This window comes from Ipomoea nil, unplaced genomic scaffold, assembly GCF_001879475.1.
Source record: "Ipomoea nil cultivar Tokyo-kokei standard unplaced genomic scaffold, Asagao_1.1 scaffold1978, whole genome shotgun sequence".
In the NCBI taxonomy this organism is placed as follows: Eukaryota; Viridiplantae; Streptophyta; class Magnoliopsida; order Solanales; family Convolvulaceae; genus Ipomoea; species Ipomoea nil.
Genome location: NW_017618406.1, coordinates 1,372,009 through 1,388,266, shown reverse-complemented (window position 1 = coordinate 1,388,266; position 16,258 = coordinate 1,372,009). Strand labels below are relative to the sequence as shown.

Here is a 16,258-nt window from a genome sequence, read left to right as displayed (position 1 = left end):
ATGGTCTTATCCGCAAATTTGTCAGACTTTCACGATGCCTATCATAGTAGGAAAATGCTTAGGTCCCGATCGTTTGACTTGGACCAGTGGTTCCTTTTTGTCACACGAAAAGGTGTTGAAGAAATCGATCTTACTCTTATGAATGAATATAGATACATGATGCCAAATTGCATATTTTCTTGCCCAACACTAAGGGGATTGCATCTTAATGGAGTCTCTGTTGAATCAATAAATGCCCACTGGACATTACCAAATGTCATTTCACTTTGTTTTGAGAATGTTGATTTTGATGGTGTTGATCTTCTAGTTCCAGTTGATTTTCCTATGCTCGAGAATCTCTCATATATAAATTGTGATAACCTGTCCAATTTGAACATTACTGCTCAAAAACTCAAAAGTTTAACAATCAATGAGTGCCGTGCTTTCCAACTCTCTATTAACTCAGACTTGAGGTCTATCCGTACTCTTGATTTGGATAATTATGCTCTCAAGGTATCTTAGCCAGACTTTTTTTGTTTGGATCATTATTTATTTAAAGTATTTGTTAGGACTTAGGAACTGATCTAACTTGATTCTATTTGGTTTTAAAGGAATTTGTTAAACGATGTAATAGAAGGGGAGTACAACCACAACCACTTGCACTAAATGTGGAATGCTTGAGAGTATCAGAGCACACTTTTTTAAGGGATGACATTTCTTCTGTATTCATTCATTTGCTTAGAATGTGCCCAAAATTATGCCAACTTGATATAAGTTTATTGGTAATTTCCCTGTATTAATTCTTTAGTTGGTTTTAGTTGTTTCCATTACTATTGCTATTGCTATTATTATTGTTATTGTTATTGCATTCCTTAATACAATTTTGTTGTCTAAATGTTTTTTTTTTCTTCTATGAAGTTAATTGATGTTTTGGGAACACTTTCCGAGGAATTTCATACTGTAGCTCAAGGACTTGAAAAGCTTCACAATTTGAATCTGATAGATTTTTTGGCGCACGAGGAGGATATTGTTTTCATCAAGGGGCTACTTGCTTTCTTTCCTGCACTTGAGAAGGTTGTTATTACACGTTCAGAAGTGTGCGATTACGATGAGGACTCTGACGATTATGAGGACTTTGAAAATTACGAAGAGGAGCTTTTGCATTTTTCTTGTGCCTCCACAAAAGCTAAAATATTTATTATTGGCTAAGGATATTATTGTACTGATATTGAATTGAGTTTTCTTGCAAGTTATACTAATATATTCTCATATAGCTGGATAAGATTAATCCAATTAAATTTTGGTTATTGTCATTACATTTAATTGCAATACTTGAAATGACAAGCTTTTTTTTTTTTGAAAGTCTTGAAATGACAAGCTAAGTTGTCTCATTTGGGGTACGTAGGAAACGATTTTCATCCATGAATATATAATATTCAAAAAATTATTATTATTATTATTATTATTATTATTATTATTAATTATTAAATAGCTATAGTAATTATAATTATAATTATTGTTCTTCATTAAATTGACATATTAGCCCTAGAGATATGTATATTGAATAGTATAAGATGTTTATTTTATACATCTATAGATTTTTAATTATTTTCTATAGCCTTTTTTTTTCTCCTCCTTTGCCTTAGTGACTAGTATCATCGGGCAGTCTTCATCTTCCGTGTCTTCCCCCATTGTGTCATCGTCTGAGGCTATGTCTTTGTTAGAATCCACGTCTTCCGTCATTGGAATGTTTGAATCCCGTGGCGTTCGTCCGAAGGTAGCCGGTGTTGATGCACCGGATTGAGGAGTCAGAAACCCAGCATCGTTGTCCATTGGTGTTTCAAGCACAATGTCTGCTATTGGAGATGGCTGTTTCGCCGGAGGTGGCAAATCGCCATGCTTCGTCTTCTTAGTGCTGCGTTCCAAATTGTCCGAGTTGATCTCTCCGCCGAGTACAGCGGTTCCATGACCACTTGGATCGGTGTTCTGCAGAACTTTCTTGAAGCTTTCTTATTCCGAGTTGATACAGAATAAAGGATCAATGACTAGAATGTGTAGAATGGGGTGAGAAATTGCCAAAATGTGTGCTGATTTTTTTTTTGACAAAAATATGCAAAACTCTATTACCAGTTGCGTTTTTGAAGGTATTTCATCCGTATTTTTTTTTCGTTAAATACTTAAAACGCAACTAGTAGTTGCGTTTTTCGTATTGTATACGAAAAACGCATCTCCCAAATGCGTTTTCATCTTACGTATTGAATACGTTAAAACGCAGTTGGGAGATGCGTTTTACGTATTATACTTTTAAATATGTAAAACGCAAGACCAAAATGCGTGTGTTTATCGGTGTATTTCGCAGGAGAATTTTACAAAAATACAAGAAAGAATTGCGTTTTTTGAATAAAACATTAAAACTAGTCAAAATGGTAAACTGGAAGGATGTAAGTGGCATTTACATTTACATATGGAAAGCATGACATGGTAAGAAGCATCTAAAAGATCTACTGAACAACATACAGAACATTCATCATTCAAACACCCAAAAAGGCAATCTCCATAAGATGGTTGCTATAACAGGTAAAGCAAAAAGGACTGGAAATGGAATGAATCACAGACTCAAGAAAGAAAAAAAAAATACCTTAACCTCTTCATACAGCTTTTTCTCCCAAAGGTACAGCTTCTGTAATGTAGAAGAAAGGTTTTTGGACTTTAAGAAACTGACATCTCCTTCTGCATCTAATATAGCACGATTGGCCATCTCAGTCTGAGTGGCATTTGATGTAGAAGGTTGTGATGATTCCAAAGAGGAGGAAGGCATAATTGTGCGAAACATCTTTGAAGAAACTATCAGAAAAAAAAAAAAAGGCCAGTGAAACAACTATTAAAGGCAATCAATATAACCTCAAGCATAAAATATCACTTCAAGTTCTCTTTTTTGGATCAATGTTAGAACAAACAAAATTGCATAATGCCTGGGAACTCATCACTGGTAAAAAGTTGGCATTAAAGTAAGATTAGCACTTGACACCAATTGAAGAGAAAAGATGGTTCTTTTTACCTTGAGATGTGGCATGTTTACGGTTATAGGGAAGCTTTCCAACCTCAAGCAACTTAGCAAGCTCAGCACCAGCTTCTGAAGCTTGATCAAATTGAACCTGAATCTCCCTAACAACATCAGAGTCACCCTTGAAACCACCGCGAGCCTTGGGGCGAGCAGCTGATGTCCCTGCCTCGCCAACCATTTTCTTATCAACCACATGCACCTCGTATTCCACAGATACATTAGGTCCGGTCCGGTGTTCCTTCTCGGAATCTTTTGGTCTTTCACCATCATCTCGAAAGTGGCCGGAAAATTTTAAACATATAAAAAACGCATTTACAATTTGCGTTTTGCCTATTCGAACCAAAAACTCATATGCAACATGCGTTTTGTGGTTCTCGCCGTCCTTCAAATTCGCCGGAGACGGCCGGTACAAAAAAATGTCAAAAACGCAACTTAGTTTAATACGTAAAACGCAAAAGTAAGTTGCGTTTTGGGGGATACCATATGCGTTCAAAAACGCAAGAGCATAATGCGTTTTACGTATACGAATACGTAAATGCAACTACCTCTTGCGTTTTACAGAAATACATGAAAAAAAATATATATACACCAAAAACTCAACTCCCAAAGGAGTTTTGCATATTGTTGTCAAAAAAAAATACGACACATATTGGGAATTTTGGGTTGTTGATAGCATATTCTAGTCATTGATCCCAGAATAAAACTATAACTATTACCAATTTTCAATGATTTTTATTAATGCTTATTATTTATATATACAGTTAATTCCACCGGAGGTCCCTTTGTCTTTGGTGGCAATTCAAAATTTCGTCCTAGACTATTATTTTTGTCATTTAACATCCCTAGACTATTATTTTTTTGGACACTTTTAGTCATTCTCATCACTTTTTTTTTATTTTTAGTAATTGCATTTTTGTCTCTTCATATTTTTCTTTTACTATTTTTCATATTTCAACCGGTTTAATTGGTTTATAACTTTATGTAACCTCTGTTTTTTTAGTAATAATATTTTTCAACTGGTTTTAGTAAAATCTTAAAAACCAATTAAACTGGTTGAAACCAAAAAATATAACAAAAATCACTATCGGTGTTATTGTAAAAAAAAAAAATGCATTTATTTATTGCAGATTCACCATCTTTAATGTACTAGCCACCTTGAAAAACCAATGGTTTCTATGTTGATTTGTTCCTTCTTTTCGATTAACTGGCCGAGTTTCACCGTACAATATTGGCTTTTGGTATTGATTTTTGAAATGTTTGGGTGTACTAATCTACTTTAATCATGCTTCATGCTTTCTATAGCATAAAGCTCATAATGGCTTCAGTGGGTTAGGATAAGTCCCTTTAATTTTACATCTTTCAAAATTAGTATCTTCCTTGCATAGAACTGAGGCTTGCAATTTATAATTACTAATTTACTATTGTCGATTTCACCCGTCCTAAAGTTTTGTTTCAATTTTAATTTATTTATTCATTAATTTGTATATATTAAAGTTATCTGGATTATGGGAAGAAAGTGTATGCGGCTATGTATGTAATCAACAAAGTCCTCAACCAGCACAATGGTCTTATCCGCAAATTTGTCATTGATTTTCACGATGCCTATTATAGTAGGAATACACTTAGGCCTCGGTCATTTTACTTGGACGAGTGGTTATTTTTTGTCACACGAAAAGGTGTTGAAGAAATTTACCTTAGTCTTATGGATGGAGATGAATACAGTCTTCCGAATTGCATATTCTCTTGCCTAACATTAAGGAGATTGCATCTTAATAATGGAATCTCTGTTGAATCAATAAATGGCCATTGCACATTACCAAATTTCACATCACTTTGTTTTGATTATGTTGACTTTGAAGGTGTTGATCTTCGGTTCCTGTTGATTTTTCTATGCTGAAGAATCTCTCATTTATGAGATGTGATAACATGTCCAATGTGAACATTACTGCTCAAAAACTTGATAGTTTAACAATCAACGATTGCCATATTTTCCAACTCCCTATTAGCTTGGATTTGAGTTCTGTTTGTACTCTTGATTTGGATAATTATTCTCTCACGGTATGTCAGTATCTTAGCCAGCCTCTATTTTGTTTAATTGTATTTGTTAGGAACTAATCTAACTTCATTTCTATTTGGTTTCAAAGGATTTTGTTAAAGGATGTACTAGAAGGGGACTGCAACCACAACCACTTGTACTAGAAGGGGACATGTTGGAAGTATCAGAAAGCACTTATTTGACCAGTGACGTTTCTTCAAAATTCATTCATTTGCTTCGAATATACCCAAAATTATGTTAACTTGATTTAAATTTATCGGTAATTTTCTAGATTCTAGTTGTTTTAATTATTATTGTTATTACTGTTTTTGTTGTTGTTGTTATTGTTATTTTGCATTCCTTTATGCAATTTTGTTGTGTAAATGTTTTAACTTTTTTTTTTTTTTTTTTTTTTTTTTTGCTTTTATGAAGATTTTTGATGTTTTTCCAAACAGCGACGAATTTTGTACTGTAGCTCAAAGTCTTAAAATGCTACAGTATTTGAAGCTGATTGAATTTGTAGCATTTGAGGATTGTATTGTTTTCATCAAGCAGCTACTTGCTTGCTTTCCAGCACTTGAGGAGGTTGTCATCACTCGGTCACCAATGTGCTACAATGATGAGGACTTTGAAAAATACATGGAGGAGCTTATACATTTTTCTTATGCCTCTACAAAAGTGAAAATAGTTATTATTGGCTAAGAATCTTATTGTACTTGTGTTCAATTGATTTTGTGTCTTGATTCCATACCTTCTATATACATTTAAGTGATGTATACTTGTTAATTTGAGTATCCTTGCAGTTTCTGATATTCTCATATAGGAAGTTAAGATTTATTTTTTTTTAAAAAGAGGTTAAGGTTAAATTTTGGTTATGGTTTAATTGCAATGCTTGGAATGACAAGCTAAGTTGTAACATGTTAGAAGGTTGTTAGCAAATGACTCTCAGCTACTCATTTTGAAATTCAAATGAGTGACTGAATCCTGCAATTAGCCTCTATATATAGGCTCCTATGTACAACTTGTTTTCCATCGATTTTTAGGAATAAAACACTTCAGTTTACACAGTCAATCTACATAACATTTAGGATATGTAAAAAAAGATTTTCATTAAACATTTGGGGTATGTAAGAAATTTTTTTTACTAATGAATATAAAATATTCAAAAAATTATTATTATTATTATTAATTATTAATTGTTATAGAAATTATAATTATAATGATTGCTCTTTATTATATTGACATATTAGCCTATATATACATACATACATATATATATATATATATATATATATATATATATATATATATATCTTCTATTATAATAAAGCAAAATATGCAGTTTTTACCAAAAATATGTAAAATAAATAATAAAATATAAATAATAAAATAATAAAATAATATTAATATCACATTTAGAATATATTCAATACATGGAATGGGAGATGAGCAGCATACTGTTGAAGACTAAACATTACATGGAATGAAAGATGAGTAGATGACTGTTGAAGACTAAACATTAATTTTAAAATGAATGCTTCTATAAATCTAACACTATAAATAAGTCTTCACTCTTCACAATTCATGAAACAAGTTCATGTATACGGAGGAGAAAGGCTGAAATGATGTGGCTAAAACACGGGATCTGTGATATCTGCATATAAAATGAGTATTAAGCATGTTGCGATAAGCTACAAACTGAATTACTCAGAGAATGAAGCAACTAACAAGATCAGCCGCGATAGGAAGGAAAAGGTAATAACTCTGAATAACATATGTACCAGCTGTTCATATTTGCTCAATAAAAATGTTCAATACCTGTCTTTATAAGCCAATGTCAGCCAGTTGAGTTCATATGTACTGCCGTAATTGAAGATTTGTTTGCGTAGAATAGGTTCCGCAAACCAAAAACATCCAAGACAAGAGGCTTAGATCTGCTTCGAAAGGACACGAATACCAAAAATAACGAAACCATTAACGGAGTAGCAGTAACACATAAGAAAGATTCAGCTGCTGTAGTGTAGATGATATGAACCTAGTCCAAGATTCAAATAAGATGGAGTATTATCCCAAGATTACTCTCAATGCAAAGATAGAGATGGATCAAAATACCTTAGACCTCACGAGAAACCCTTTGTCTCGAATCCTCAAAGACTTAGAAGAATCCCATGTAGCTTCAAGTACCTCGATGTTGCAATCTTCAATCAACTAGAGTCGGATCTAGTTTACTTCGATTCAAGAACGAGTCCACGAACCTAAATCTAAGGTTGAAGAAAGTAAGATTGATTCGAGTCCACGAATCAATTTGCTTGTCGAGTCCACGACTAGCCACTAATTGAGTCCACAATTAGCCATAAGGTTTCTTACACAAGTGTAAAGAAAACCTTAAGAATTTTATTGAATTAAAGTCTCCCTAAAACTGATATGGATGTGCCATATTTATAGGTATAGGGCAGCAATGTAATCCTAAATACAATGGGAAAAAGAGTCCTAAACCTAATGTAGAAAGCAAGTAAATATAGTCCTATTTAGAAAGGGATTTAAGGAATCCTTTTCTAAATACAAAAAGAGTCCTAAACTTAATCTAGAAAGCAAGTAAATATAGTCCTATTTAGAAAGGGATTTAAGGAATCCTTTCTAAATACAAACTAGTGTTTTCTCTTTAATTCCAAACAATTTAAAATGACGATGACCACAAATAATAAAGCTTATTTGGGCCTTGGATCTTGTGATTGGCCCAATTTGTACTCTTAATGGATCTTCATTATGTTGGGTCGCATCATCCCCCTTCTTGAAAAATGATCCGACCTCGAATTTTCTAAACATTGTCTTCGATCTGTGATATCACTTGAAACGGGCCACTTATAATACTTTCCTCTATCGAATGGAATTTTTATTGGACGTTCTTGTTTCTTCCACCATTGATGCTTTAAGGATGCAGTTATGGGCCTTGTGATGAGCCCACCCTCGCTGAAACTAGCTTCATACTGTGATTTACCCAACTCTTTCATCAACTTATATTATAAGTGTTCATAGGGCGATTGAAATTAAATGAAGTGTTGAAGTATCGTTTACTGTTTTTCTTCCCTGCAGTTTTGTTAGAATTAATCCAAGTTCAACTTGTTGTCTAAAAATGTACACTTTTTCCTGTACTAGCCTCCTTGAGAAACGAGTGGTTTCTGTGTTGATATGTTCCTTCTTTTCGATTAGCTGGCAGAGTTTCACTGTAGAGTATTATTTTTGTGGTATTGATAGGGGTGTGCAAGCGATAATTTTCGATTAACCGACCGAACCGACAAAGTTCGGTTAACCGTTTTTTAACCGAACTTTTTCGGTTTGATTAATGGTTTGAAAGTGTCGGTTAACCGAAATTTTTAATATATATATATATATATATATATATATATATATATAATGTATTAAATATTTAAATTTAATCTGTAATTTGATATGTTTATAGTTTTGTTACGATTTTTTTTTTTTGTATATTTTGTTATGAATTTATTATGATATGTATTATTTTAATTGAATTTATTATTTTAGGTGTTATTTTTAAGATTTTAAATTTTAGTTTAAAAAAGTTCGGTTAATCGACCGAGTAACCGAAACAAATTTTGGTTCGATTAATTCGGTAACACAAACTTCGATTCGGTTAACGGTTTAAAATTTTCGGTTAAATCGATTCGGTTAACCGATTGAACACCCCTAGGTATTGATGCATCTTAAGAAGTTTGTCTTGATTTTTGAAATGTTTGGGTGAACTAATCCTATTACCTTAATCATGCTTCATGCTTTCTATAGCATAAAGCTCAAAATGACTTCAGTGGGTTAGCATTAAATTTTGCATCTTGCATCATTCAAAATTAGTATCTTTCTGTCTTACTTGCAATTTATAATTACAAATTTATTATTTTTCGATTTCACCCATCTTAAGGTTATGTTTCAATTTTAATTTATTTATTCTTTAATTTGCATATATTAAAGTTATCTGGATTATGGGGAGAAAATGTCAGCGGAGGGATAGAATCAGTGAACTCCCTGTAGATATAGTTGACAAGATTTTGGGGTTCTTACCGATTAAACAAGCTGCTAGAATGGCTGTTTTGTCTACCTTTTGGAGAGATATGTGGTTCAAACTTACACAGCTCAACTTTGACTCTATGTTTCTTTTCCACATTACCATAAAATATTCCCATGCTCTCATCGATATCAGGACCCAAACCACACAAGAGCAACAAAAGAAAAACAATGATATTTGGATGTCTGCAGCTATGTATGTAATCAACAAAGTCCTCAACCAGCACAATGGTCTTATCCGCAAATTTGTCATTGACTTTCACAATGCCTATCATAGTAGGAAAATGCTTAGGTCCCGATCGTTTGACTTGGACCAGTGGTTCCTTTTTGTCACACGAAAAGGTGTTGAAGAAATCGATCTTACTCTTATGAATGAATATAGATACAGGATGCCAAATTGCATATTTTCTTGCCCAACACTAAGGGGATTGAATCTTAATGGAGTCTCTGTTGAATCAATAAATGCCCACTGGACATTGCCAAATGTCATTTCACTTTGTTTTGAGGGGAGTACAACCACAACCACTTGCACTAAATGTGGAATGCTTGAGAGTATCAGAGCACACTTTTTTAAGGGATGACATTTCTTCTGCATTCATTCATTTGCTTCGAATGTGCCCAAAATTATGCCAACTTGATATAAGTTTATTGGTAATTTCCCTGTATTAATTCTTTAGTTGGTTTTAGTTGTTTCCATTACTATTACTATTACTATTGCTATTGCTATTGCTATTGCTATTGCTATTGCTATTATTATTGTTATTGTTATTGCATTCCTTAATACAATTTTGTTGTCTAAATGTTTTTTTTTCTTCTATGAAGTTAATTGATGTTTTGGGAACACTTTCCGAGGAATTTCATACTGTAGCTCAAGGACTTGAAAAGCTTCACAATTTGAATCTGATAGATTTTTTGGCGCACGAGGAGGATATTGTTTTCATCAAGGGGCTACTTGCTTTCTTTCCTGCACTTGAGAAGGTTGTTATTACACGTTCAGAAGTGTGCGATTACGATGAGGACTCTGACGATTATGAGGACTTTGAAAATTACGAAGAGGAGCTTTTGCATTTTTCTTGTGCCTCCACAAAAGCTAAAATATTTATTATTGGCTAAGGATATTATTGTACTGATATTGAATTGAGTTTTCTTGCAAGTTATACTAATATATTCTCATATAGCTGGATAAGATTAATCCAATTAAATTTTGGTTATTGTCATTACATTTAATTGCAATACTTGAAATGACAAGCTTTTTTTTTTTGAAAGTCTTGAAATGACAAGCTAAGTTGTCTCATTTGGGGTACGTAGGAAACGATTTTCATCCATGAATATATAATATTCAAAAAATTATTATTATTATTATTATTATTATTATTATTATTAATTATTAAATAGCTATAGTAATTATAATTATCATTATTGTTCTTCATTAAATTGACATATTAGCCCTAGAGATATGTATATTGAATAGTATAAGATGTTTATTTTATACATCTATAGATTTTTAATTATTTTCTATAGCCTTTTTTTTTCTCCTCCTTTGCCTTAGTGACTAGTATCATCGGGCAGTCTTCATCTTCCGTGTCTTCCCCCATTGTGTCATCGTCTGAGGCTATGTCTTTGTTAGAATCCACGTCTTCCGTCATTGGAATGTTTGAATCCCGTGGCGTTCGTCCGAAGGTAGCCGGTGTTGATGCACCGGATTGAGGAGTCAGAAACCCAGCATCGTTGTCCATTGGTGTTTCAAGCACAATGTCTGCTATCGGAGATGGCTGTTTCGCCGGAGGTGGCAAATCGCCATGCTTCGTCTTCTTAGTACTGCGTTCCAAATTGTCCGAGTTGATCTCTCCGCCGAGTACAGCGGTTCGATGACCACTTGGATCGGTGTTCTGCAGAACTTTCTTGAAGCTTTCTTATTCCGAGTTGATACAGAATAAAACTATAACCATTACCAATTTTCAATGATTTTTATTAATACTTATTATTTATACAGTTAATTCCACCGGAGGTCCCTTTGTCTTTGGTGGCAATTCAAAATTTCGTCCCAGACTATTATTTTTTTGGACACTTTTAGTCCTTCTCATCACTTTTTCTATTTTTAGTAAATGCATTTTTGTCTCTTCATATTTTTCTTTTATTATTTTTCATATTTCAACCGGTTTAATTGGTTTATAACTTTATGTATGTTACGAAAGTGAAGAGAGAGAGTTTCTAATGTGCTGTCATATATTATATCAAACTCTCATAGGAATAGAAAATACAAAGCCCTATAAATAGGTACTAGAAAACTACGAATAGGAAAGTTTCCATATGTCCTACCTACCTAAAACCCTAAACTGCCTAATATATAGAGATTCTATATATCAAATATATATTCCTTAACACTCCCCCTCAAGTTGGAGCATATATTTTAATAATGCCCAACTTGTTACACAAATGAGTGATAACCCAAAATAACTAAATAACAAATAACTCAAACCCATTTAGGACACTCCTTTGAAAGCTTGAGATTGGATACTCATACTTTGCCTTCCTTTCTCACCTTTCTTCTGTGTCTATACCTAAATCCACTCGTGAGGCCCTCTCGGATCCCGATTGGCGCCAAGCCATGTTCACTGAGATGGAGGCCCTGGAGTCTAGTGGAACATGGGAGTTGGTTCCCCTCCCTCCTGGTAAAACTATTGTTGGTTGTAGGTGGATTTATACTGTGAAGGTGGGCCCTGATGCAAGATTGATCGCCTTAAGGCACGATTGGTATGACTAGAAGTGAAGTTGATCATTCTATTTTCTATCGTCATTCTAATGGGAAATGCATATACCTTGTAGTATATGTGGATGACATTGTTATTACAGGGAGTGATCAAGAGGGCATATCTCAGTTGAAAGAGTATCTCTTCAGTCGATTTCAGACTAAGGATTTGGGTAAACTGAAATACTTTCTTGGAATTGAAGTAGCCCAGTCTAGTAGTGGTATTGTCATTTCTCAAAGAAAGTATGCACTGGATATTTTAGAAGAAACTGGCATGTTGGATTGTAGACCGGTGGATAATCCAATGGATCCGAATGTTAAACTCTTACCAGGACAGGGGGAGCCATTACTTGACCGAGAACGATATAGGAGACTAATTGGAAAATTGAATTATCTCACAATCACACGACCAGATATCTCTTTTGCAGTTAGTGTGTTGAGTCAGTTTCTTGAGAATCCTTGTGATACTCATTGGGATGCTGCTGTTCGGGTTCTAAGGTATATCAAGAGAGCACCAGGACAAGGTTTACTATATGAAGATAGAGGACATACTCAGGTTGTTGGGTATTCTGATGCAGATTGGGCTGGTTGTCCGTTTGACCGACGCTCTACTTCAGGTTATTGTGTACTCATTGGTGGTAATCTCATATCTTGGAAAAGTAAGAAGCAAGATGTTGTTGCCAGGTCCAGTGATGAAGCTGAATACCGAGCCATGGCCCTTGCCACGTGTGAGCTTATGTGGCTGAAGCACTTACTACAAGAGTTGCAATGTGGCAAGGTTGCTCAAATGACATTGATATGTGACAACCAAGCAGCTCTACATATTGCCTCAAATCCAGTTTATCATGAGAGAACCAAACATATTGAGGTTGATTGTCACTTCATTAGAGAGAAGATTGTGTCAGGGTGTATCAAAACAAGCTTTGTCAACTCTGCAGATCAATATTGGCTGATATTTTGACAAAACCCCTTAGAGCTCCTAGGGTTGAGTATATTTGTAACAAGCTTGGAGCATATGATTTATACTCTCCAGCTTGAGGGGGAGTGTTGAAACCCTAGGTCCTTTTAGAAATAGGCCCATTAGGTTAATAGCATATTCCTATTTAAATAGTAGATGTTTGTACAGTTCTTTTGAGTTGAATACAATGAATCTTTCTACTATTCAACAATGTAACCTCTGTTTTTTTAGTAATAATATTTTTCAACTGGTTTTAGTAAAATCTTAAATCAATTAAACCGGTTGAAACCAAAAAAAATAACAAAAACCACTATCGGTGTTATTGTAAAAAAAAATGCATTTATTTATTGCAGATTCACCATCTTTAATGTACTAGCCACCTTGAAAAACCAATGGTTTCTATGTTGATATGTTCCTTCTTTTCGATTAACTGGCCGAGTTTCACCGTACAATATTGGCTTTTGGTATTGATTTTTGAAATGTTTGGGTGTACTAATCTACTTTAATCATGCTTCATGCTTTCTATAGCATAAAGCTCATAATGGCTTCAGTGGGTTAGGATAAGTCCCTTTAATTTTACATCTTTCAAAATTAGTATCTTCCTTGCATAGAACTGAGGCTTGCAATTTATAATTACTAATTTACTATTGTCGATTTCACCCGTCCTAAGGTTTTGTTTCAATTTTAATTTATTTATTCATTAATTTTTATATATTAAAGTTATCTGGATTATGGGAAGAAAGTGTATGCGGCTATGTATGTAATCAACAAAGTCTTCAACCAGCACAATGGTCTTATCCGCAAATTTGTCATTGATTTTCACGATGCCTATTATAGTAGGAATACGCTTAGGCCTCGGTCATTTTACTTGGACGAGTGGTTATTTTTTGTCACACGAAAAGGTGTTGAAGAAATTTACCTTAGTCTTATGGATGGAGATGAATACAGGCTTCCGAATTGCATATTCTCTTGCCTAACATTAAGGAGATTGCATCTTAATAATGGAATCTCTGTTGAATCAATAAATGGCCATTGCACATTACCAAACTTCACATCACTTTGTTTTGATTATGTTGACTTTGAAGGTGTTGATCTTCGGTTCCGGTTGATTTTCCTATGCTGAAGAATCTCTCATTTATGAGATGTGATAACATGTCCAATGTGAACATTACTGCTCAAAAACTTGATAGTTTAACAATCAACGATTGCCATATTTTCCAACTCCCTATTAGCTTGGATTTGAGTTCTGTTTGTACTCTTGATTTGGATAATTATTCTCTCACGGTATGTCAGTATCTTAGCCAGCCTCTATTTTGTTTAATTGTATTTGTTAGGAACTAATCTAACTTCATTTCTATTTGGTTTCAAAGGATTTTGTTAAAGGATGTACTAGAAGGGGACTGCAACCACAACCACTTGTACTAGAAGGGGACATGTTAGAAGTATCAGAAAGCACTTATTTGACCAGTGACGTTTCTTCAGAATTCATTCATTTGCTTCGAATATGCCCAAAATTATGTTAACTTGAATTAAATTTATCGGTAATTTTCTTGATTCTAGTTGTTTTAAATATTATTGTTATTACTGTTTTTGTTGTTGTTGTTATTATTATTTTGCATTCCTTTATGCAATTTTGTTGTGTAAATGTTTTAACTTTTTTTTTTTTTTGGCTTTTATGAAGATTTTTGATATTTTTCCAAACAGCGACGAATTTTGTACTGTAGCTCAAAGTCTTAAAATGTTACAGTATTTGAAGCTGATTGAATTTGTACCATTTGAGGATTGTATTGTTTTCATCAAGCAGCTACTTGCTTGCTTTCCAGCACTTGAGGAGGTTGTCATCACTCGGTCACCAATGTGCTACAATGATGAGGACTTTGAAAAATACATGGAGGAGCTTATACATTTTTCTTATGCCTCTACAAAAGTGAAAATAGTTATTATTGGCTAAGAATCTTATTGTACTTGTGTTCAATTGATTTTGTGTCTTGATTCCATACCTTCTATATACATTTAAGTGATGTAGACTTGTTAATTTGAGTATCCTTGCAGTTTCTGATATTCTCACATAGGAAGTTAAGATTTATTTATTTATTTATTTTTTAAAAAGAGGTTAAGGTTAAATTTTGATTATGGTTTAATTGCAATGCTTGGAATGACAGGCTAAGTTGTAACATGTTAGAAGGTTGTTAGCAAATGACTCTCAGCTACTCATTTTGAAATTCAAATGAGTGACTGAATCCTACTATTAGCCTGTATATATAGGCTCCTATGTACAACTTGTTTTCCATCGGTTTTCAGGAGTAAAACACTTCAGTTTACACAGTCAATCTACATAACATTTAGGATATGTAGAAAAAGATTTTCATTAAACATTTGGGGTATGTAAGAAATTTTTTTTACTAATGAATATAAAATATTCAAAAAATAATTATTATTATTATTATTAATTGTTAATTGTTTTAGAAATTATAATTATAATGATTGCTCTTTATTATATTGACATATTAGCCTCTCTCTCTCTCTCTCTCTCTCTATATATATATATATATATATATATATATATATATATATATATATATATCTTTTATTATAATAAAGCAAAATGTGCAGTTTCTACCAAAAATATGTAAAATAAATAATAAAATATAAATAATAAAATAATAAAATAATATTAATATCACATTTAATAATATATTCAATACATGAAATGGAAGATGAGCAGCTTACTGTTGAAGACTAAACATTACATAGAATGAAATATGAGTAGATGACTGTTGAAGACTAAACATTAATTTTAAAATGAATGCTTCTATAAATCTAACACTATAAATAACTCTTCACTCTTCACAATTCGAATGGAATTTTTATTGGACGTTCTTGTTTCTTCCACCATTGATGCTTTAAGGATGCAGTTATGGGCCTTGTGATGAGCCCACTATTTACCCTTATTGGATTCCATGTGTAGTGGTTCCTATTATTCTCCCATTCTTGAAAAGGATTCGTCCTCGAAACCAAATCTTCAATGAAAGACAAAGTAGCAAGCTCACTTTCTATTTTATCACGCTCATGTAACTTTTTCTTGGAATGCTTGACATGAGTCGCTCCAATCATCATCCTACAATCAACAAGTAAGGCAATTAAGTCTAATGACACATCATAGAATTTAAACATTCTGGATGGTAATAATTCAACAAAATGAGACATATTAAATTTAGGCATCTTGTTTGAATTGTCAACAAGCACAAAATCTTTCCTCCTAGAGCTTAAGGTAAAATCAAACAGAAAATTCATGGAAATATCAAGTAATGATTTAGATGTATTATGGTGGTAAGTAGCACAATTCTGAACATAAGATTCTACATCTTTTTTCTTCTTTGGCCAATGAAAATATTC

General features: G+C 33.3%; 3 protein-coding genes across 3 annotated transcripts; 2 read left to right on the top strand and 1 right to left on the bottom strand.

Moving 5' to 3' along the window:
• LOC109147210 lies at positions 1-1,188 on the top strand. Its single transcript, XM_019294843.1, has 3 exons — positions 1-492; positions 591-701; positions 898-1,188. Exons 1-3 carry the CDS (start codon positions 1-3, stop codon positions 1,186-1,188), a joined length of 894 nt encoding a protein of 297 aa, XP_019150388.1.
• Positions 1,189-2,443: 1,255 nt separating this feature from the next.
• LOC109147254 lies at positions 2,444-3,248 on the bottom strand. Its single transcript, XM_019294911.1, has 2 exons — positions 3,038-3,248; positions 2,444-2,823 (listed from the first exon to the last, which is right to left on the bottom strand). Exons 1-2 carry the CDS (start codon positions 3,219-3,221, stop codon positions 2,588-2,590), a joined length of 420 nt encoding a protein of 139 aa, XP_019150456.1. The 5' UTR covers positions 3,222-3,248; the 3' UTR covers positions 2,444-2,587.
• Positions 3,249-11,911: 8,663 nt separating this feature from the next.
• On the top strand, positions 11,912-12,865 carry LOC109147209 (uncharacterized mitochondrial protein AtMg00810-like). Its single transcript, XM_019294842.1, has one exon. It carries the CDS (start codon positions 11,912-11,914, stop codon positions 12,863-12,865), a length of 954 nt encoding a protein of 317 aa, XP_019150387.1.
• The last annotated feature ends 3,393 nt before the right edge of the window (positions 12,866-16,258 follow it).

Excerpts from the sequence above, each read along its gene's own strand:
- LOC109147254 (XM_019294911.1), bottom strand. The coding sequence starts at position 3,221 with ATGGTTGGCGAGGCAGGGACATCAGCTGCTCGCCCCAAGGCTCGCGGT. Across the intron at positions 2,824-3,037 it reads TAAACATGCCACATCTCAAG|TTTCTTCAAAGATGTTTCGC; the intron begins GTAAAAAGAACC and ends TTTTTCTGATAG.
- LOC109147210 (XM_019294843.1), top strand. The coding sequence starts at position 1 with ATGGTCTTATCCGCAAATTTGTCAGACTTTCACGATGCCTATCATAGT. Across the intron at positions 493-590 it reads TGGATAATTATGCTCTCAAG|GAATTTGTTAAACGATGTAA; the intron begins GTATCTTAGCCA and ends TTGGTTTTAAAG. Across the intron at positions 702-897 it reads TAAGGGATGACATTTCTTCT|TTAATTGATGTTTTGGGAAC; the intron begins GTATTCATTCAT and ends TCTTCTATGAAG.
- LOC109147209 (XM_019294842.1), top strand. The coding sequence starts at position 11,912 with ATGACTAGAAGTGAAGTTGATCATTCTATTTTCTATCGTCATTCTAAT.